This window comes from Grampus griseus (assembly GCF_964374135.1).
Source record: "Grampus griseus genome assembly, chromosome: 2".
NCBI lineage: Eukaryota > Metazoa > Chordata > Mammalia > Artiodactyla > Delphinidae > Grampus > Grampus griseus.
Genome location: NC_139018.1, coordinates 45,256,311 through 45,274,830, shown reverse-complemented (window position 1 = coordinate 45,274,830; position 18,520 = coordinate 45,256,311). Strand labels below are relative to the sequence as shown.

At 34.5% G+C, this 18,520-nt stretch overlaps 1 protein-coding gene across 5 annotated transcripts in view; it reads left to right on the top strand.

Moving 5' to 3' along the window:
• The window catches only part of KTN1 (kinectin 1), a 118,618-nt gene that overhangs the window by 74,526 nt on the left and 25,572 nt on the right, over positions 1-18,520 (top strand). For all 5 annotated transcript variants that reach the window (XM_082647631.1, XM_082647630.1, XM_082647629.1 and 2 more), the window contains 14 exons: positions 562-630; positions 7,074-7,108; positions 7,527-7,617; positions 8,279-8,347; positions 8,967-9,004; positions 9,682-9,772; positions 9,922-9,990; positions 11,100-11,137; positions 11,921-12,011; positions 12,088-12,156; positions 12,647-12,684; positions 14,031-14,121; positions 16,266-16,334; positions 17,412-17,449. In XM_082647631.1, the coding sequence (XP_082503757.1) occupies positions 562-630; positions 7,074-7,108; positions 7,527-7,617; positions 8,279-8,347; positions 8,967-9,004; positions 9,682-9,772; positions 9,922-9,990; positions 11,100-11,137; positions 11,921-12,011; positions 12,088-12,156; positions 12,647-12,684; positions 14,031-14,121; positions 16,266-16,334; positions 17,412-17,449 (896 nt within the window). The remainder of the gene's footprint in view (positions 1-561; positions 631-7,073; positions 7,109-7,526; positions 7,618-8,278; positions 8,348-8,966; positions 9,005-9,681; positions 9,773-9,921; positions 9,991-11,099; positions 11,138-11,920; positions 12,012-12,087; positions 12,157-12,646; positions 12,685-14,030; positions 14,122-16,265; positions 16,335-17,411; positions 17,450-18,520) is intronic.

Below are 18,520 nucleotides of genomic sequence, written 5' to 3'. Positions count from 1 at the left end.
ATTTGCCTCCATTGTTGGTGTAGTGCTAGTTTCTGGTCATGGCCAAACAGCTTGAGGATTATTGTAAAGCATTCTGATTGCCAGGGTACATCTCTGCATGCAATAAGATTTGCTTTTTTTTTTTTTTTAATTTTAATTTTTTTTTTTTTTTTGCTTAATAGGAATCCTGTAAGTACTCACTTACGAAAGCAGGGTTTCCCAGAATTCATTGGCACAAACGACTAAACTCTTTGAAATACACATGTAAGGGTTCTAAGCACAGTGTTAACAGTGTTTGGGATAAACCACATGACTGAATTGGGGGGCTCAGTAGAAACAACTTTTTATAGATCATTGTATATGTACATTATACTATTACTGTATTCCTGTTCTCTGGAAATAATGTTCATTGAAACTGAAAAATGGAGCCTCATGAGATTTGCATTCTTAGGTCAGTATATAATTCACCTGTCACTTTATAAGTACTTAACAGTAATATGGCTTTGATTTTAAAAAAAAATTCAGATGGTTGCTTTGTTACCTTTTCTTAATAAAACAGTAAATTGAGATTCTTTCTTTTAGATTCTAAATGACCAAAAGAAAGCATTACAATTAGAAGTTCAGAAGCTACAGACTCTTGTTTCTGAACAGGTAAGGCTTTTCATGAATTATAAGTTAGAAATATCCGATAGATAACAAGGTCTGATTCTTCTTAAGTAGTAATCAACTCGTTCATTTTTAGAAATTTTGTTTAAGTGTAGATATGTCTTTTAATTGCATTTCTAGTCATCTTGTGCTAATCAAGTCTCTAAATTAAGGAAAATTTAATTTCTCTTCCTGAGAAGAAGCTAATGCTGTTTATAGCATTTTCCAAAAAAAAAAAAGTTTAATAGGATGCATAAAAATAATTTCTTTAAGTCATTTTGATGCATTTGGCTCTCAGGATAATAGTCAGACTTTTGGAGCCTCACTTTTTTCTGTAAAGCAGTGTGGATTCTTAAAAAGAGAATGGGTTTGAAACCTACTACCAGCACTTAAAAGCAGTGATGTTGATCAAATTGCTTAACCTTTCTAAGACCTCTCATTCCAGGTCTCCTACATTGAGATTTTATTTACATTATCAGCTTGTTAGATTTAAATTGGGGAGTTTATGTATAGTTGAGTAGCCTGGTGCTTTGCATATAGCAGACATCTTAAGCCTTAATTCCTTTCCTTTAGAATATTTTTTTCCAACTCATCTCCACCCTCTATTGCCATCATACTTCTTTCTGTATTTATAGCAAGCCATCAAAACTGTAGCAGCCTGAATAAGCATGGCTCCATAAACTCGAGCCCCAGGTGATGTCTGTTCTGTGGCTCTTCCTAAGAGTTGCCTTCATACTCTTCTAAATAATTCTTCAAATTCCAGTTTTTAAAAATATTCTAGAAACACTTCATATTATATGACACATTAAAATGAAGGCATGTTTCTCTACTACTGTTAAATTTTGACACATTTTATTAGAAGCTGAAGTGTAAGTTATTGCAAATGATATAGCACTTCCTTTAGCAGATGCATGCTTTCTTTTTTATTTTAAAATCCACATCTGTGCAGGTATTGAATTGGTGTAAGTAGCTGTGCCAAATGTTGTGGAAGTATTTTAGAAGTATTTTGTGAACATCTGTTTACTTGTCAAGAATTAATCCATTATTTGTTTTCCTCCCCCACAAATATGGTATTTAAGTGCTTTGCATAAACTTTGTATATGCTTTACCCGTTCAAACTAAAGGTAATAGAGGAGAAAATGCTGAACAAATGATGTTTAGTGTGTGGACATGACTTCATGCCAGTGTAATGCTCAAATGATATTTAAGTTTTATTCTTAAATCTTATTCCTATTTCCTTTTGTTGTTATACAGCTTTTAACAGATAAGATATTTCATCAACTGTAAGAATTTTTTTCTCCTCAGTTTATTATCTCTGAAGTCTGGATGTATCTTAGTCTCCGGTTACAGTTTAATTGGAGGCATCTTTAATTTTTAGTGTTATGTAAACATTTTACCAGTTGTGAGATGCAACATTGGTGACTTGGATTAGATAAAATATGATAGATATTTTTTGGCTGTGTTAATTCTTACCCAGAAAAGCAGAATGTAGTCCTTTTTTTGAGTTGGTTGTCAGAGATTCTGGAACACCTATTTCAATATATAAAGTTTTAAACTTTCTAAAATTCACTTCATGGGAGGTAAAATAAATGCCTAGAAATTTCTGAATCTACCCTAGAATTGCAGTATTAAAGATGATGGTAATTCTTAGTTTTAAACAGAGTACCTGGATCTTTTCTTTTCACTTCTATTGTATACTAAAAATGATATTCTTCATCATTAGACAAGAGTAAAACCATTAGCCTTAATTTTTTTTTTTTCCCCTTAAGGTAACATGATAGCCTAAGAATTACCTAGTTTTCTCTAGTTTCTTTATTTTGGGGGGGGGGTGTTGAATTGTATTTTATTAAAAAAATTTTTTTTTATTGAAGTATAGTTGATTTACAGTTGTGTTTCTGGTGTACAGTAAAGTGATTTATATATATATATATTCTTTCTCATATTCTTTTCCATTATGGTGTATTATAGGATATTGAGTGTAATTCCCTGTGTTATACAACAGGATCTTGTTGTTTTAATTTCTTTCTTACTGAATCAGCCTTCTGTCTACTATAAAGCTTCTGTGTATTTTTAAATATTCTGTTAACATAACTTTTAGCGTGAGATGGATTCTTTTTTTATGAAGAATAGTTTTATGAAGAACAGTCCACAGAACATAATTTCATAGCCACATTTTAAAATTTATTTAAAAGAATTATTTGATAAGAGGAGAAACTCATCTTTTAAGATTTGCTCTTCGGTAATTCTTAGAATTTTTCCTCCTTGTTCCGAAAGCTTTTTTTTTGTTTTGTTTTAAATAGTCTAGAAAGCATATGACTGTGATGTTATGTTTTTGGTTGTCATTGTGACTTCTCTCTCTGATCTTAGCAGACCAGAGAACCAGCTCTTTGGTTTTTCCTCTGGTCTTTATTTTTTTTGTGTGTGGTACGCGGGCGTCTCACTGTTGTGGCGTCTCCTGCTGTGGAGCACAGGCTCCGGACACGCAGGCTCAGCGGCCATGGCTCACGGGCCCAGCTGCTCCGCGGCATGTGGGACCCTCCTGGACCAGGGCACAAACCGCGCTGCATCGGCAGGCAGACTCTCAACCACTGCGCCACCAGGGAAGCCCTCCTCTGGTCATTTTTATTGCCACTGCTAGTGAAGGAAGAGAGAAAGATTAGCATAATTTGAATTTCTTCCATTTCCACCTTTCTTTAACCCCTTCCTACCCAGCAGTCAGAATTCCAAGTGACAGTTGAGAGATGAACAGTTTAGTTATGTAAAAAAAATTCTGTCTCTTTGCTCCATGGATTTTTATCCTGGAGGAAAAAATTGAGCTTATTGAAGCACAAACCAATAATGGTGCCAAGTTTTTGTTGTTTCTTTAGGTGTAGGAAGCAGAAAGACAGCAAATATCAGGTAAGGTAACCTGTTTATATACTAGAGAAGAGAAGACTCCATTTGGATGTAGGCCTATGGATAGATCAAAGAAATAAATCAGTTACTAAGATCTCATTTCTTCAGAATAAAATAATACTTTTTGTGGGGGAAGGTCCTGAGGTGTCTTATTTTCTTTTGAGCATCTTGACTTTTTAGCAAAGGAACAGCATGACTTTTTACTAGTAGTTTTTTAAGATTCAAAGATAAAGATTATTAAGCGAAAACTGTAGCAGTAGGAAGTTTTTTTTCTTTTGCCCTGCAGCCTGGTTCTGTTTTATTGCAGAATAATTCATTGTTGTATGATGTAGTTTTGAAAGTCATCCACGGAGGAGAAAATTGGATTGGATTAGATTAATAATGTATAAAGGTAAAATATTGGATAGATAACTAAGTTGGGTCGATTTCATGCAATTGAACATTCAGTGAGCAATTGACCAAGAGTACTTGTTAAACTGTAACCTTGTTAAAGGATATTGAGTCCATTAAATTTTTACTAATGGAGAGTATGCTAGGTACTATGCTGCAATGCTAAGGCTACAGAGATGAATGAGACTTGGTTCTTGCCCCAAGAATGTGGTTTAGTGTGGAATTAGGTGTACACGCAGAAAAAGTGTGATGAATAAAATTCTTTCTTTGAAAAAATTTTAAACTGTGTGTACAGGTTTAGAGGAAGAGATAATTCTATCTGAAGGAGAGTAAAAGGTGCCACAGAGAGGGGACAGCTAAACCTGATTTTGAAAAATAGCCAAGAATTTGCTGACAGCTATGGGGCAATCCAAACTGAGGGGATACAGTGTTAAAAGTCATGGTAGTGTGGCCAAATTGGCATATTCAGAGCATATTGGCATATTGTGGAAGTGCAAAGTATGAGGTATTAAGGGGAAGAGAAAGATTTGCTAGGGCCTAATCATGAAGGACTTTGTAGGCTGTGTAAGGACCATGAGCTTGATCTAGAATGTGGTATGCTACTGAAGGATGTTGAAAGAATGAATCAGCATTTTGTCTAGTATTTTAGTTGGATCATTCTGGTAACCATGAGGTGTTTGAATTTATGTGGTAGTGAAGTATGCAGTACTAAAGGTGTAATACAACTAAATGATCAAGCTGCATATAACTAGGACTTAATAGTGTTGTCTTTTTTAAAAAATTGAGATACAATTGACATGTTAATTTCAAGTGTGCAACATAATGATTCTATATTTGTGTTACTGTGAAATGATCACAGTAAGTCTAGTTAATGTCTATCACCATACATAGTCACCTACTTTGTATTGTTTTTATGTGGGACATGCATCAAAAATAAAGATGGACAGGACTTCCCTGGTGGTGCAGTGGTTAAGAATCCGCCTGCCAATGCAGGGGACACGGGTTCAAGCCCTGGTCCAGGAAGATCCCACGTGCCACGGACCAGCTAAGCCCGTGCACCACAACTACTGAGCCTGCACTCTAGAGCCCATGAGCCACAACTACTGAGCCCACGTGCCACAACTACTGAAGCCCATGCGCCTACAGCCTGTGCTCCACAACGAGAGAAGCCACTGCGGTGAGAAGCCTGCGCACCCAATGAAGAGTAGCCCCCACTTGCCACAATCAGAGAAAAAGCATGCGCACAGCAATGAAGACCTAACAAGGCCAAAATAAATAAAATAAAATAATACAATTAAAAAATTTATTAAAAAAAATGGACGAAAGCCATCTTGATGAAAGATTTATAAACTTACTGCATGATTTATTTTTCACAATTTATAAACATGATTTAATGTACTTTTGACAGCTCTTATGTCCTTTCTGATGGTAGGAAAGTTTTTTTTTCCCATTCGGAAGTTCTGTACCTCTCACGGTATAGTCCTTATGAACTCTAGAGACAGGGAGAAGAATTAGGGTATTGTGATATTTAAGATGAGTAAAGCTGAGGATCTAACCTAAGACACTGAAGAAAAGGGGGTTAATTTTTAGAAATACGTTGAAAGTGGAATCTTATGACTTGGATTTGGTAATGGAAAAATTAATAGTATTTGTGAAAAATTGTTGTAATAAAATTGGAAAAAAAATTATGAAACCAACAAAATTAGGAGAAAGCAGGTAGGGAATGGTATGGGTAGAAGAGAATGTTGAAGGGAAAAAGACCCCAAACCTGTTTTGTCAGGTTGCTTAGCTGCCTGAAGACCTAGGAATGCTGAGGGGGAAACCTTGCTTCTGGACACATAGTAAATATAACACTGAGGACTTTGTAAAGTGTATGGGCGGGATGCTAGAAGGATGGGTGAATGGTTGGGATCAGCTCACATGTCATGTTTTAATGTAGCAAGGAGAATACGTTCTTGTGTTGCTTCTGCTCTTCACAATCAGTTTTATTTTATTTTTTACTCTTATAAATTTATTTATTTAACTATTTTTGGCTGCATTGGGTCTTCGTTGCTGCGCATGGGCTTTTGTTTAGTTGCAGTGAGTGGGGGCTACTCTTCTTTGCGGTGTGCAGGCTTCTCATTGCCGTGGCTTCTCTCATTGCAGAGCACAGGCTCTAGGTGCGTGGGCTTCAGTAGTTGTGGCACGCGGGCTCAGTAGTTGTGGCTCGCAGGTTTAGTTGCTCTGTGGCATGTGGGATCTTCTTGGACCAGGGATTGAACCAGTGTCCCCTGCATTAGCAGGTGGATTCTTAATCACTGCGCCACCAGGGAAGTACCTACAATCAATTTTAAAACATTCTGTATATTGGCTTAGGTGTTGGTTATGTGAAATCTACATGTTAAAAATTCATTGAATTGTACACAGGATTTGTGCACTTGCCTTATATGTTACTTTTTAAAAAAAAAAAAAGGAACAAAGCCTCCTTCTTGGCCTGCAAGGCCTTAGAGCCTTGGAATTTTAGATTTGAAGAATTAATGTAAAGGAGGAGCAAATTCTCTGCTTATCCTTAATATTTCTTTTATAGTAATTAAAAACTTACAAGGGACTAGTTCATTTTTGCCAGCCCATTTTATACTTCATCTTTTTCTGTGTCTTGTGTGTAGCCTCATCTTTTCTGTCCTGTGTTTTCTTTTCTTTTTTTATAAATTTATTTATTTTATTTTTTTAAATTTTTGCCTGCGTTGGGTCTTCATTGCTGCACACAGACTTTCTCTAGTTGTGGCATTCGGGGGCTACTCTTTGTTGCAGTGTGCGGGCTTCTTATTGCGGTGGCTTCTCGTTGCAGAGCACGGGCTCTAGGCACGTGGGCTCAGTAGTTGTGGCACACGGCCACAGTTAGTTGCTCCACGGCATATGGGGTCTTCACGGACCAGGGCTCAACCCGTGTCCCCTGCATTGGCAGGCAGATTCTTAACCACTGCACCATCAGGGACGCCCCTGTCTTGTGTTTTCTGAATTCAGTAATTCTTTAACTATTAGCAGTCTTCAAACATGGATCATCTTCCTAAATTTTGGATCTAATTAATACTAATAGAATTCTATTTCTGAAGTAGTTTTACCTCATGCAGACTTGGTAAAATTAATCTTTTTTTTTTTTTTCTTTTTTGGTGATTTTATTTTAGCCTAATAAAGATGTTTTGGAACAAATGGAAAGATGGTAAGAGATTAAATTTTTTAAAAATATTTTAATGACTCATTTCTACCAAGTGTGAGATAGCAGAATTATTAACTATATTAATCTAAATTCTTAAAATTCTCTTTGTACTTCATAATGGAAGAGAGTGGTGTACTATTGATTGATTTGGAATTACATTAAGTTTGTGGGTGTCATGTGTGGCCATGATTTACTTGTTTAGGCTAGCATGTGAGCATGCATTACTTGAATACAGTTTAGTTTTTGGTAAAGAGGGACTACCCTTGGACCATGACCAAAGATCCTTAGAAACCTTTCTAGAATTGAAAGTTTAGAAGGAAAAATGGGCATAGGAGTTGATCCATGTAAAATATTTATTTAGAAATCATATTGTTTTCTTTGCAAAATAGTTCATACATGTGTTTTAAATTTATAATTTCAGCATTCAAGAAAAAGATGAGAAGTTGAAGACTGTAGAAGAATTACTTGAAACTGGACTTATTCAGGTGGCCACTAAAGAGGAAGAACTGAATGTAAAGAATTTTGTATATTTGTTTTCCTTACGATTATTCAGTGAACATGAAGCGGTTTTACTGTAATGTGTAATATTTTTCCCATACCTTTTAGTTACCCACATTTTATGAATTTATATGATGTCCTTTTTCATTAAATTTAAGATTTTATTATAAATACAAAAATGTGTAGTTACCTATAGCATTCACTGCCTTAATGATGTAGATATTATTGTTATGGTTTGTAATAGATGCTCCCCCACCTCCACTCATGCCCGAATTATAACCAAACAACAACTAGTTACAAGAATAACTAGTGGACTTGATAAGTTCATGAAATAGTATTGGAGGCCATAGAATGGAGAGAATGCAGTTTTATTTTATGATTATCATTAGCCTTAACTAACTTAATTTGGATAGGATTGCTGGAAGAAATAAGGTAAAAGGTGTATTTGATTTTAGGGAGAGAAGTGACTTGACTGTGGTTTTCAGGTTGTGGAAACATAAGTAGAAATACTTGTGAGGATAATTGAATTAAAGTCCATTTGCAGAATTGTAGACATATAGAGCAACTGAGATTTCTGGGCCTTCAGAGAGGAAAAGAAGCAGCTAGAGAAAAATGAGAAGCTAGCTGTTTTTTCAGAAAATAAAAGTATGTTGTGCTTATGTGTCTTTGAAAAAGGCAATAAGAACAGAAAATTCATCTCTGACAAAAGAAGTTCAAGACTTAAAGGCCAAGCAAAATGATCAGGTAATATATTTAGTAGATCCTGCAACCATTCTCCTTTAAACGTTGGGCAAACCTGTTATCAAATATAGCAGCAAGCCTTTTTTTTGTTCCTCCCTTCTCCAACATGGAATTTGTCAATTATAGTTTTAATCTGTGAATGATTGGTGACTTGATTATCAGTAATAGAAGCTGCAATTTATTAAATGCTTACTTTATGCCAGGCACTGGATAGAGTATTCTAGGTAGGATGTCATTGCTTGTTACTATAGTGATAAAAGGTTTTGAGTATACATATATAAAGTAAGACTCTAAATAATAGTAAAAGAGGTTACCTGAAGTTAGGAAATTTCCTATTTTCTCCTTATCTGGTTAGAATCATTGAGTCAATAATTTTAATATTTATCTATTGGTTTTTCTTTTGACCTACACTTACCATAAGTAGCTTTAAAGCTGCTTACTTTCAAAGTGCTTTTCATTTTCATAATTATGACATTTAAAAAAATCTAGAAAGAATTACTTCCCAGGTTTACTTTTCCGGGGTTTTGGTGTAGTGGAAAATTTAAAGAACAACATACTTTTCTATTTATGACCCATTTATATTTTGAGCAAATTACCAAGTAGGATACCTTCCTATTTCTAGGTTTCCTTTGCATCTCTAGTTGAAGAACTTAAGAAAGTGTAAGTAATGACATTATTAAACTGGTCTTTTTCTTTTGGTCCAGTTTTATTAGTGCTCATAAATCTTGTTTTATTGTGCAATTAAGATGGCTAGGAGTTTTCATTGCTGGAATAAGGAGACTTAGCTGTGCTTTCCCAGTGCAGTTGTTAAAAAATCAGTTTCCATGATTGACTCCATTTATTAACTTGTGGCATCAAATTGTTAATTTTCTGTTTCTGCACTAGGAACTGTTAATGAACAGGTTATATTGGATAGAGATCAGTTCCTTGTATGTGTTGTTTTCTTGAAGTGTCTATAAAGTTTAATACCATAATTGTATGTAAGTTTTGCCATAGCTTTCAGAGCCCAGAAACCTATATTGTTGAGAGGAACTCAGTTCTCCTTAGTATTCTTTGGGGTGCAAATCTTATATTCCCTGTGCACTTTGGAAACATGTCACCAGCTTCTCCTTGCGTGCATAGGCTTCAGCCATCTGGTAGTTACTGCTTAATTCTCATTTAGGAAGAGCTTTAAGTATTTTTTTCCCCTTCTGTCTGCAAAATATGGTTGCTCTTTTACTTAAAATGGGAAGAGTTGATTTGGTGAGCCTATTAATGATTTGGTACTATTTTTATATCTTAGTTGGTGGATCTTGATGATTTCTCCCGAAGTTTAATAATGCATTTCTTTATCTAAGGATCCATGAAAAAGATGGAAAGATCAAGTCTGTGGAAGAGCTTCTGGAAGCTGAACTTCTCAAAGTTGCTAATAAGGAGAAAACTATTCAGGTATTGAGAGAGAGAAAATTTATGTTTTGCTTTTTTGTTTATCAACTTTAGTGAATACCATTTAATTTCATGTGTTTGTCTGTACATTGCATTTTATGTCAATTTCTGTGTTTCCATTGTCCAATCTTGTCTGTTTTGTCATTGTCAAGGATTTGAAACAGGAAATAGAGGCTCTAAAAGAAGAAATAGGAAATATCCAGCTTGAAAAGGCTCAACAGGTAAAAATCCCAGAGCCATAGCATGACAGATTCATTAGTGTATGTGTATTAATGAACTATTTGGTTTTTTTCTGTTACTCAGAAGAAAACTTTTAGTAGTGTGCTGTAAGTATATTGGGTTATGTGCTTTTTTATTATTTTTGCCTGATTTGAGAAAATGTTTTAATATTTTAATCAACATATCTTTTAACTGTTTAAAGTTTTTTTTTCTGGAAAGTTTTCTATATTAATGTTTCATTTTAGTTTGCCAGCTTAAAAAAAAAAAAAACACTTTGGTAAACCTTTTTTTTTTTTTGACTGCATGTTCCAAAACATTTTGTTATAGAATACGTATTGCTCAACCTTTGCCTATAGAATAAAGTACAGATTTCATTGGGGGATTTCAGAGGTAGCTGTGGTTACTGGAAATAGATGGGTGGTTTTGGTGAATATAATCTGATAAGGTTTGATTGAAAAAAGTGGTGAGATTGCATGGAAGAGATGATTCATTCATTCATCCAACCAACAGATTCATTCAATATTTATTCAGTTCCTCCTGCTTATCAAAGTACTATGTTAGTGGTTGGAGATAATGTGTTGAATGAAATAGGGTATGAGGAAAAGATTAAATTCCTAATGTAGACTGAGAGTTCAGGAAGGTCTCCTTCTGAGGAACTGACATCTAAGCCAAGATCTGAAGGGACTGTGAGAAGGCAGTGGGGAATGAAAGGTACTATTGAACTGTGTATGGTAAGAAGAGGAGATTAAAGGACAATATAGAGTACTGTTGAGTAGTTGGCCTTGAAGAGTGGGAAGAAAAAGCGCTTTGACAAGATAGGGAGGTATGTGGACAGTTAATATTCTAATTTTCACAATTTAAAAAAGTATCACATTGTTTAGACTTATTCATAACCATATTCCTTGTCTCTTCTACTCCCCCCCCCCGCCCCGTTTTTAATTTATTACTCTTACTGTCATTGGAGTCGAGAAGGTGAAATCAAGTCATCTCTGTTTTGGCTAGGTCTTTGTAATTTGAAGTGTGCACATTTTAAGGTTTACCATAAAGCCTATTAAGGTAAACTGAAAGGATTATGAATTGCTTTTTTTCTGCTTCTTTCTTTATATTTTAGTTATCTATCACTTCTCAAGTTCAAGAACTTCAGAACTTGTAAGTACCATTTGCCTCATTTCCCTTTAATATCTCTCTTCCACAAGTTAAACATAATTATAATGAAAATTGTAGCTCCTTTTTATTTGATTTCAAGTAATATTTTAAAGAACATCGGGCTTCCCTGGTGGCACAGTGGTTGAGAGTCCGCCTGCCGATGCAGGGGACACGGGTTCACGCCCCAGTCCGGGAAGATCCCACATGCTGCGGAGCGGCTAGGCCCGTGAGCCGTGGCCGCTGAGCCTGCGCGTCCGGAGCCTGTTGCTCCGCAACGGGAGAGGCCACAACAGTGAGAGGCCCACATACCTCAAAACAAACAAACAAACAAAAAAACCCATCAAATTATATCTCACAAAGGCCTCAAAGTCTTAAATTTTTCATTAGGATTTAACCTATACGTTTTTTGATGGGAATGGGGATAGAGTGGAAGTCTTATTTTTCTGCTTTATAATCTGAATGTGACCTTCAACTGACAGTGTTGCTCTTTGCCCATTTTAATAGCCACTGTGAAACTGGTTATATATTTCATACCCAAACTAGCTGTGATAAGCTAAATTTGCTGGTATTGACTTAAACAGGGTGTTAAGGGGTGGGAGTAGAGCTACTGCTTAATTTGATATCTCCAAAATCTTATATGCCTTTATACTTGAAATATTTATTTTTTAGTTTATTTAATCAGTTCGGGTTATGAGTACAACCTAAAATACGCTTTTCCAGTCTCCAGTATTTTTACTTTGTTTAGTCATGTAACATTTTCACTGATAGTTCTTAACTTATTGTTAGATTAAAAGGAAAGGAGGAACAGATGAATACCATGAAGACTGTTTTAGAAGAGAAGGAGAAAGACCTAGCCAATAAAGGGAAATGGTTACAGGTGAGAAGTTAAAAACAATAGTAAACACCTTTTTTATACTTGAATATCACTTTTATTTAGACTTATTCTTCTTCAGGATCTTCAAGAAGAAAATGAATCTTTGAAAGCTCACGTTCAGGAGGTAGCACAACATAACTTGCGAGAGGTATAGTATAAACAGATTACCAGCATATTTTATAAAACATGAGGAAGCTTTATTTTACTGTACTAGGAAGCAAAGAAGTTAATATGTTCTCTGAGTTTTTTGCCATAAAAATTACTGTTGTATCGTTGTTTTGTTGTTGATAAAATAACTTTTATCCCTGTCAAGTCTACTACTGCCTCATTTGTCAACCTAAGTCTGAAAGAATTTCCTCTCCTTACTTTTTCAGATGGACTCTTATTCTCATTTTTAAGTCTGTGTTTAATTGGTGTATTAATCTGTAATCCTTTAACAAATGGATATTAACAATTAAGTTAAATAAAGAAAATCCATTCTTTGTTTTATGAATGGCCCAATCTTAAATTTACCACATATAATTGTGTTTTTATTTTACTGGTGAGTGATTCTATAGATAATATATTGTAGAACCTGATCTTAATCATGTTATAATTAATTATAATGTTATAATTAAAAATGTGAATCTGTTTCTTAGGCATGTTCTGCCTCACGATTTGAAGAACTTGAGATTGTGTAAGTATACTTTTAGCCAGCATTTTAAAGAGGAACTTCTCAATATTTTCTAGACTGTCCTTGAATATTATGATGAGTTTCTTCTAAGTTATTAACTTTCTTGTTAAGTAGGAATTATAGTCCAGGGGCAAATAAGTTAAATCTCTGTTTGGTATAATAAAACAGAGGCCTTTCAAATGCTTTCTGATACCTGGAGACTTTATCTTTTCCAAATCCTTCAAATGCATTTTCTGAGATGCTCTTTCTGCTAATATAGACTGGTTGGTTTTATTTAAGTTTTCTCTCTCTCTCTCTCTCTCTTTCTAAATGAAGTATGTAATTATTATAAAGAGAGGTTAAATTTATTTCAAATCAAAATCATTTTTAGTATTTGAAAGAATAACATCTCTGAATTAACCAGAAGATAATCTTAGCCATAATCTTGATAATGAATATTGAATCTTTCTATAAAAATAACTTGCCTTTGGGGGAAAATAGTATCTGTTGTTGTATCAGTTAATGCTGTGCCGATTAGTAAAAATACTGAATCTGATGAGCATAGGAGGTATCAGTCTTAATAGATGTTATCCTAGACAGTTTTTATCCCATGAAGTCTGTTTTCTTAAACTAAATCAGTCTACAGTGGTAAGAAAGGTATCTGTACTTCATAGTTTTGGCCTTCTATCAATTACTTTTAAGAGATTTTTCCTTTGATGTAATCTCATCAGTCTTTATTGATGTTTAAGAAGTGGCCCTTTGAAACTGTATCTTTAAAAAAGTAAGATATTGAAGATATTTATTAGGTCATTATCTTTATGGAGAAAAAGGAGATGTCTTTATTGGCACTAAGATTGCTCATATGTACAACTAACTGTTTATCTTATGGGCGTTATATAACTGTCAAGGTGCTTTTCTATCATTTGCTAATAGAAAGCTTAGAGACGTTTGAGGCCTATTTGTAGTAGGTATATAGATCATTAAAGTATGATTTTAGATTTATTTCTACCTCACATTAAAGAAAATTAATATAATATTTGGGGGGGCTTTTTTAGTTTTACAGAAAAATTGAGAGAGCAGTACAGAGAATTTCTATATACCCTCCTTCCCCATTTTTCTTCTTATTTACATCTTGGATTTGCGTGGTAATTTGTTACAACTGATGAAGCAAATCAATATATTGCTATTAACTAAAGTCCATAGTATCCATTAGTGTTCACGCCTTTTGTACATTCTAGGGGTTTTTGACCAATGTATGATGACATGTATCCATCATTACAGTATTATAAAAAAAAGTTTTACTGTCCTAAAATTCTCCTGTGCTCCACCGATTCACCTAACTAAATATAACGTCTTTGTAAAAATTCTAGGTTGAAAGAAAAGGAAAATGAAATGAAGAGATTAGAAACTGTGCTAAAAGAAAGGGAGAGTGATCTTTCTAGAAAAACAAAGCTGTTACAGGTAAATATGTTTATACTTAAAATTATCATGTGAGTTACTGTCTTTGCATGTTTGAAAACAATTTTAACTACTGCAAAAGAAAATTGAATGCAAAATGACATTCCCTCCTACCCAGATACTGGGTCTCATTCCTCAGAGATAACTACTATCAATTATTTATATATCTTTTGAGCAAGCGCCCATGCATAAAATGTGTGTGTGTGTGTGTACTTAATAGTTTTTAAACATATTGTATTTAATCATACACAATTTTGTATTTTGCTCCCCCCACCCAATTAATAATGTTTTTGAGGTCCTTCCACATAAGCACATTTTTATCTTTAACGTTGAATGGCTTCATGGTATTCTTTTGTATGATTGTATTATCATTTATACAACCAGTCCTGGTTTATGGATACTTATATTATTTAGAGTTGTGTTTCCTGTTACAACAGTTCTATGGTGAATATCCTTACACACACATTTTCAATACTTATGCTACTATACTATATCTGTATTTATAATTCCTACAAGTGAGATTTTGGATTTTATGCAGAGGGGTTTTTTCCTTCTTGAAAGTGATAGTTAAAATAGAAAATAGTATCTCTTCATCTTCATGTAGTTAGTATTGAAAGTCCTTACAAAACATTGTTTTGAAGTAATAGGAAATTTTAGATGTCTGCACTGTCTCAGATACTTGTGCTCACATTTCATGCTCCAAGGGTTGGTTCTGTCACATTCCCTTTCCTTCCCAAGTAGGTTCATTTTAAATTTTGTCATATAATGCTAAATTGTCCTCCAAAGTGTTTTTACTAATTTATACTCTCCAACAGACTAAATTACAACTAAACTAAATTGCACTAAATTAAACAACCAGACTACAACAACTAAATTACACTCTCCAACAGAGAGCCATTTCCTTTTCATCCTCTTCAACACTGATGAAGATGAAAACATTTGATATTATGCTTGAAAGATGGTCAGATTATTGTAATTTGCATTTGATAGAGAAGTTAAGCACTCATCATTTGTATATGAATTGGCCTGTAATTTTTCCTACATTTTCCCCTCTGGGTTGACTTTTTCTTACTAATTTATAAGATCCTTTTAACATAGTAAGGGAAGTTAGCCTTCTTGTCATGTGAGGTGATTTATTTTAGTTTTTCTTTCGACTTAATTCCTGCCCCCCCCCCCCGCCCCCCGGCTTTGGAAATTTTTATGTACTGAAATGTTAAGTAGTTTGCTGAATTTGAAGTCTTGAAAGTTATCTCTGACTCTATGATCATAAAAATGTTTTCACGTGTTTTCTTCTAATACTATGTTTATAATTTATTTTTTTTGCTTAGATGTTTTATTCACATGTAATTTATTGGAGTAAGTTATAAGAATAGCATTTCAACCTTAAAAAAAATAAAAGACTAGCCACATTATTAAATAATCGATTATTACTTGACTGCAGTGGCTCTGTCCCCTGCCTGGAACATTTAGCAATATTTGGAGACATTTTTGGTTATCACAGCTGGCGGAGGGGTGCTACTGCATCCAGTAAATGGAGGCTGTGGATGCTGCTGAACATCTTACAGTATGTGGGCAGCCCCCATAATAAAGAAAATACGGCCCCAAATACCAGTAGAACTTGCCCTACTGATCTGAGGTGTCACCCTGTAGTAAATTCTGACATGTGTTTGGGTCTGTTTCTGGATCCTGTTTTCTTCCATTGAGACATACCCACTCCCAGGCTAGTACTGAATAATTGAATTATTCTAATTTTATAATTTTTTTTTTTTGCGGTACGCGGACCCCTCTCTGCTGTAGCCTCTCCCGTTGCAGAGCACAAGCTCCGGTCACGCAGGGTCAGCGGCCATGGCCCGCAGGCCCAGCCGCTCCACGGCATGAGGGATCCTCCCGGACCGGGGCACGAACCCGTGTCCCCTGCATCGGCAGGGGACTCTCTTGACTCTCAATTATAATGTATTTTATAATCGACTCTCAATTATAATGTATTTTATAATCGACTCTCAATTATAATGTATTTTAATATAGGGCTTATTACACCCTTTAAAAATTGTTACTATTGTAGAATTTGCCTGTATGATACGTTTTAAAGCTTATATGGAAAATAAAAGCTCTGTCCATGTGTTCATGTTTAATTTTTGTTTAAATAGGAAGTACAAGATGAAAACAAATTGTTTAAATCACAAATTGAGGAGCTTAAGCAGCAGAACTACCAACAGGTAGGTACTGTTAGATGCCTTGCCTTTTATTTATGTGGTAAAAAATTTTATGACTCATGACCATAAGTATTACCATTTTGCCTTTTCATTGAGAATAAAGTATGTGTTGTTTTATTTATAAGTGTTTATCAAATTTCCTAAAAAACAAAGCAGTTTGCTATGCTATAGCCAAGATAAGATAATCTATAATTTATAAAGTATACACAAATAACATTACTATCTGTATTCCAGCTCTGTTATGTATCTGTGTGTGTATGTTTTCAGATCCTTTAGAATGCCTTTCTTAGCAAGTCAGATAAAATCATGTAGAGGTCAGCTTAAAAACATGTGTATACCCTACTTCCCCTTTCCGCAAACAAAACATCTATAATTGGAGAGAAACTAAGAAATGTGTAATATTATAAGTAATAGTTTACCACCATTTAAAATACTTTCTCAGAGTATAATTCTGCTTGGTAAAAATAAAATGTGTGATTTTTAAAAAAAATAATGTTAACCAAAATATTCTTTAAATTAATTTATATTATGAATGTATATGGATAAACTCGAAAGTATTTTGAAGGACAAAAGAATTAGAGTCCTTGTCGACAAGAAGCTTATAGTAGTTTCGTTTGGGAGATTGTAGTCATCAGGAATAAATACCATATGTGAAGGGCTATGTACCTTTACGTATTATGTAAAATTAAATTTTTGTTACATGCAAGTTAACTAACTTTTCCGTACTTTTCCTTCATTAATGGTATTTTTTTGACTTTTGGAAGCTTAGTGTAGTCAAATATGAATTATGCATTATGAAAATTTAAGGTATTAACTCAGTGCTTTGCACATGATAGGAAATTTATAAATGTTTGTTAAATGAAGAGTTTAAGAATATAGTGACAATGAAGATTTGATTTAGCACTCAGTACATTGTATAAATGTGTACATGTTTTTATTAAAATTACTTTTTGATGGCATATAGAATATATGATATTTTTACCTTTGGTGTTGTCTCAGTTTTAGTCTGAGAACAGATTTAATTTTTTTGAAGTCCTCTAGAAAGCTGTGTTTGAAAATAACATTTAACTGTTTTAATAGGCATCTTCTTTTCCCCCTCATGAAGAACTATTAAAAGTGTAAGTAATAATTCTTATTCACAATTTGGGACGTGGCAACTGTTTTTATTTACTAAACAGTTCTCAGATAAACAATTTGATGTAACTGCAAATGCTCCCCTAATTTTTACAGTTCTATTTGGATTTCTTGGACTGTAGGTCATTAGAGCTTTAGCTGTGCCTTTGGCTGAGCTAAATGTACCTTTTATGATATTTGGATTTCTTTGAACCTTTTTTTTTCTTTTTCTTTTTTATTTTTATTTTTTTGCGTTACGCGGGCCTCTCCCGTTGCGGAGCGCAGGCTCAGTGGCCATGGCTCACGGGCCCAGCCGCTCTGCGGCATGTGGGATCCTCCTGGAACGGGGCATGAACCCGTGTCTCCTGCATCGGCAGGCGGACTCTCAACCACTGCGCCACCAGGGAGGCCCTTTTTGAACATTTTGTTGAGGGTGATAACTGGTTTTTCAGGCATTCAGAAAATACCTAATCACATTTAACTATATTTTGAAGGCTTTACTGATTTACCTTAAATTATCTCAATTATCCTCCTGATATCTTTGTGGAATTGAATGGTGCACATTTTGGTTTAGCTTCTGCATTAAAAAAGTAAATCTTGTAATCTTTGTGGTTACTCTCTTTTAAGTAGTTTTTTTTTTTTAACTGAAACATTTTTATTGTGGGTCTGTATTTTTCTCTAAGAGGCTGCTTTTAAGGTCATTTCAGGTAAGTTGGTATGTTTCAACATGTTAAATGTCAACCACATGAAGTACATTCAGTGATATATCTGTGTGTTCTTCCATCTTGACTTGTTTACACAGTTGGTAGTTTACTAGTTTAGAATTATTTACTATTAAATTGAGTCTTGAGTTTGACTGTATAGAGCAAGGGTCAGCAAACTTTTTTTTATAAATGGCCTGACAGTGAATATTTTAGGCTCTATGGGCCACGTAGTTTCATATTCTTCTTTTCCTTTTTTCCCTACAGTTGTTTAAAAACATAAAATCAGCTCTTGGCTCAAGGGCCATACAAAATCAGACTGTGGGTCATGCCCTGAACCCTAGTTTGCCAACCCCTTATATCGAGCTTTATTCT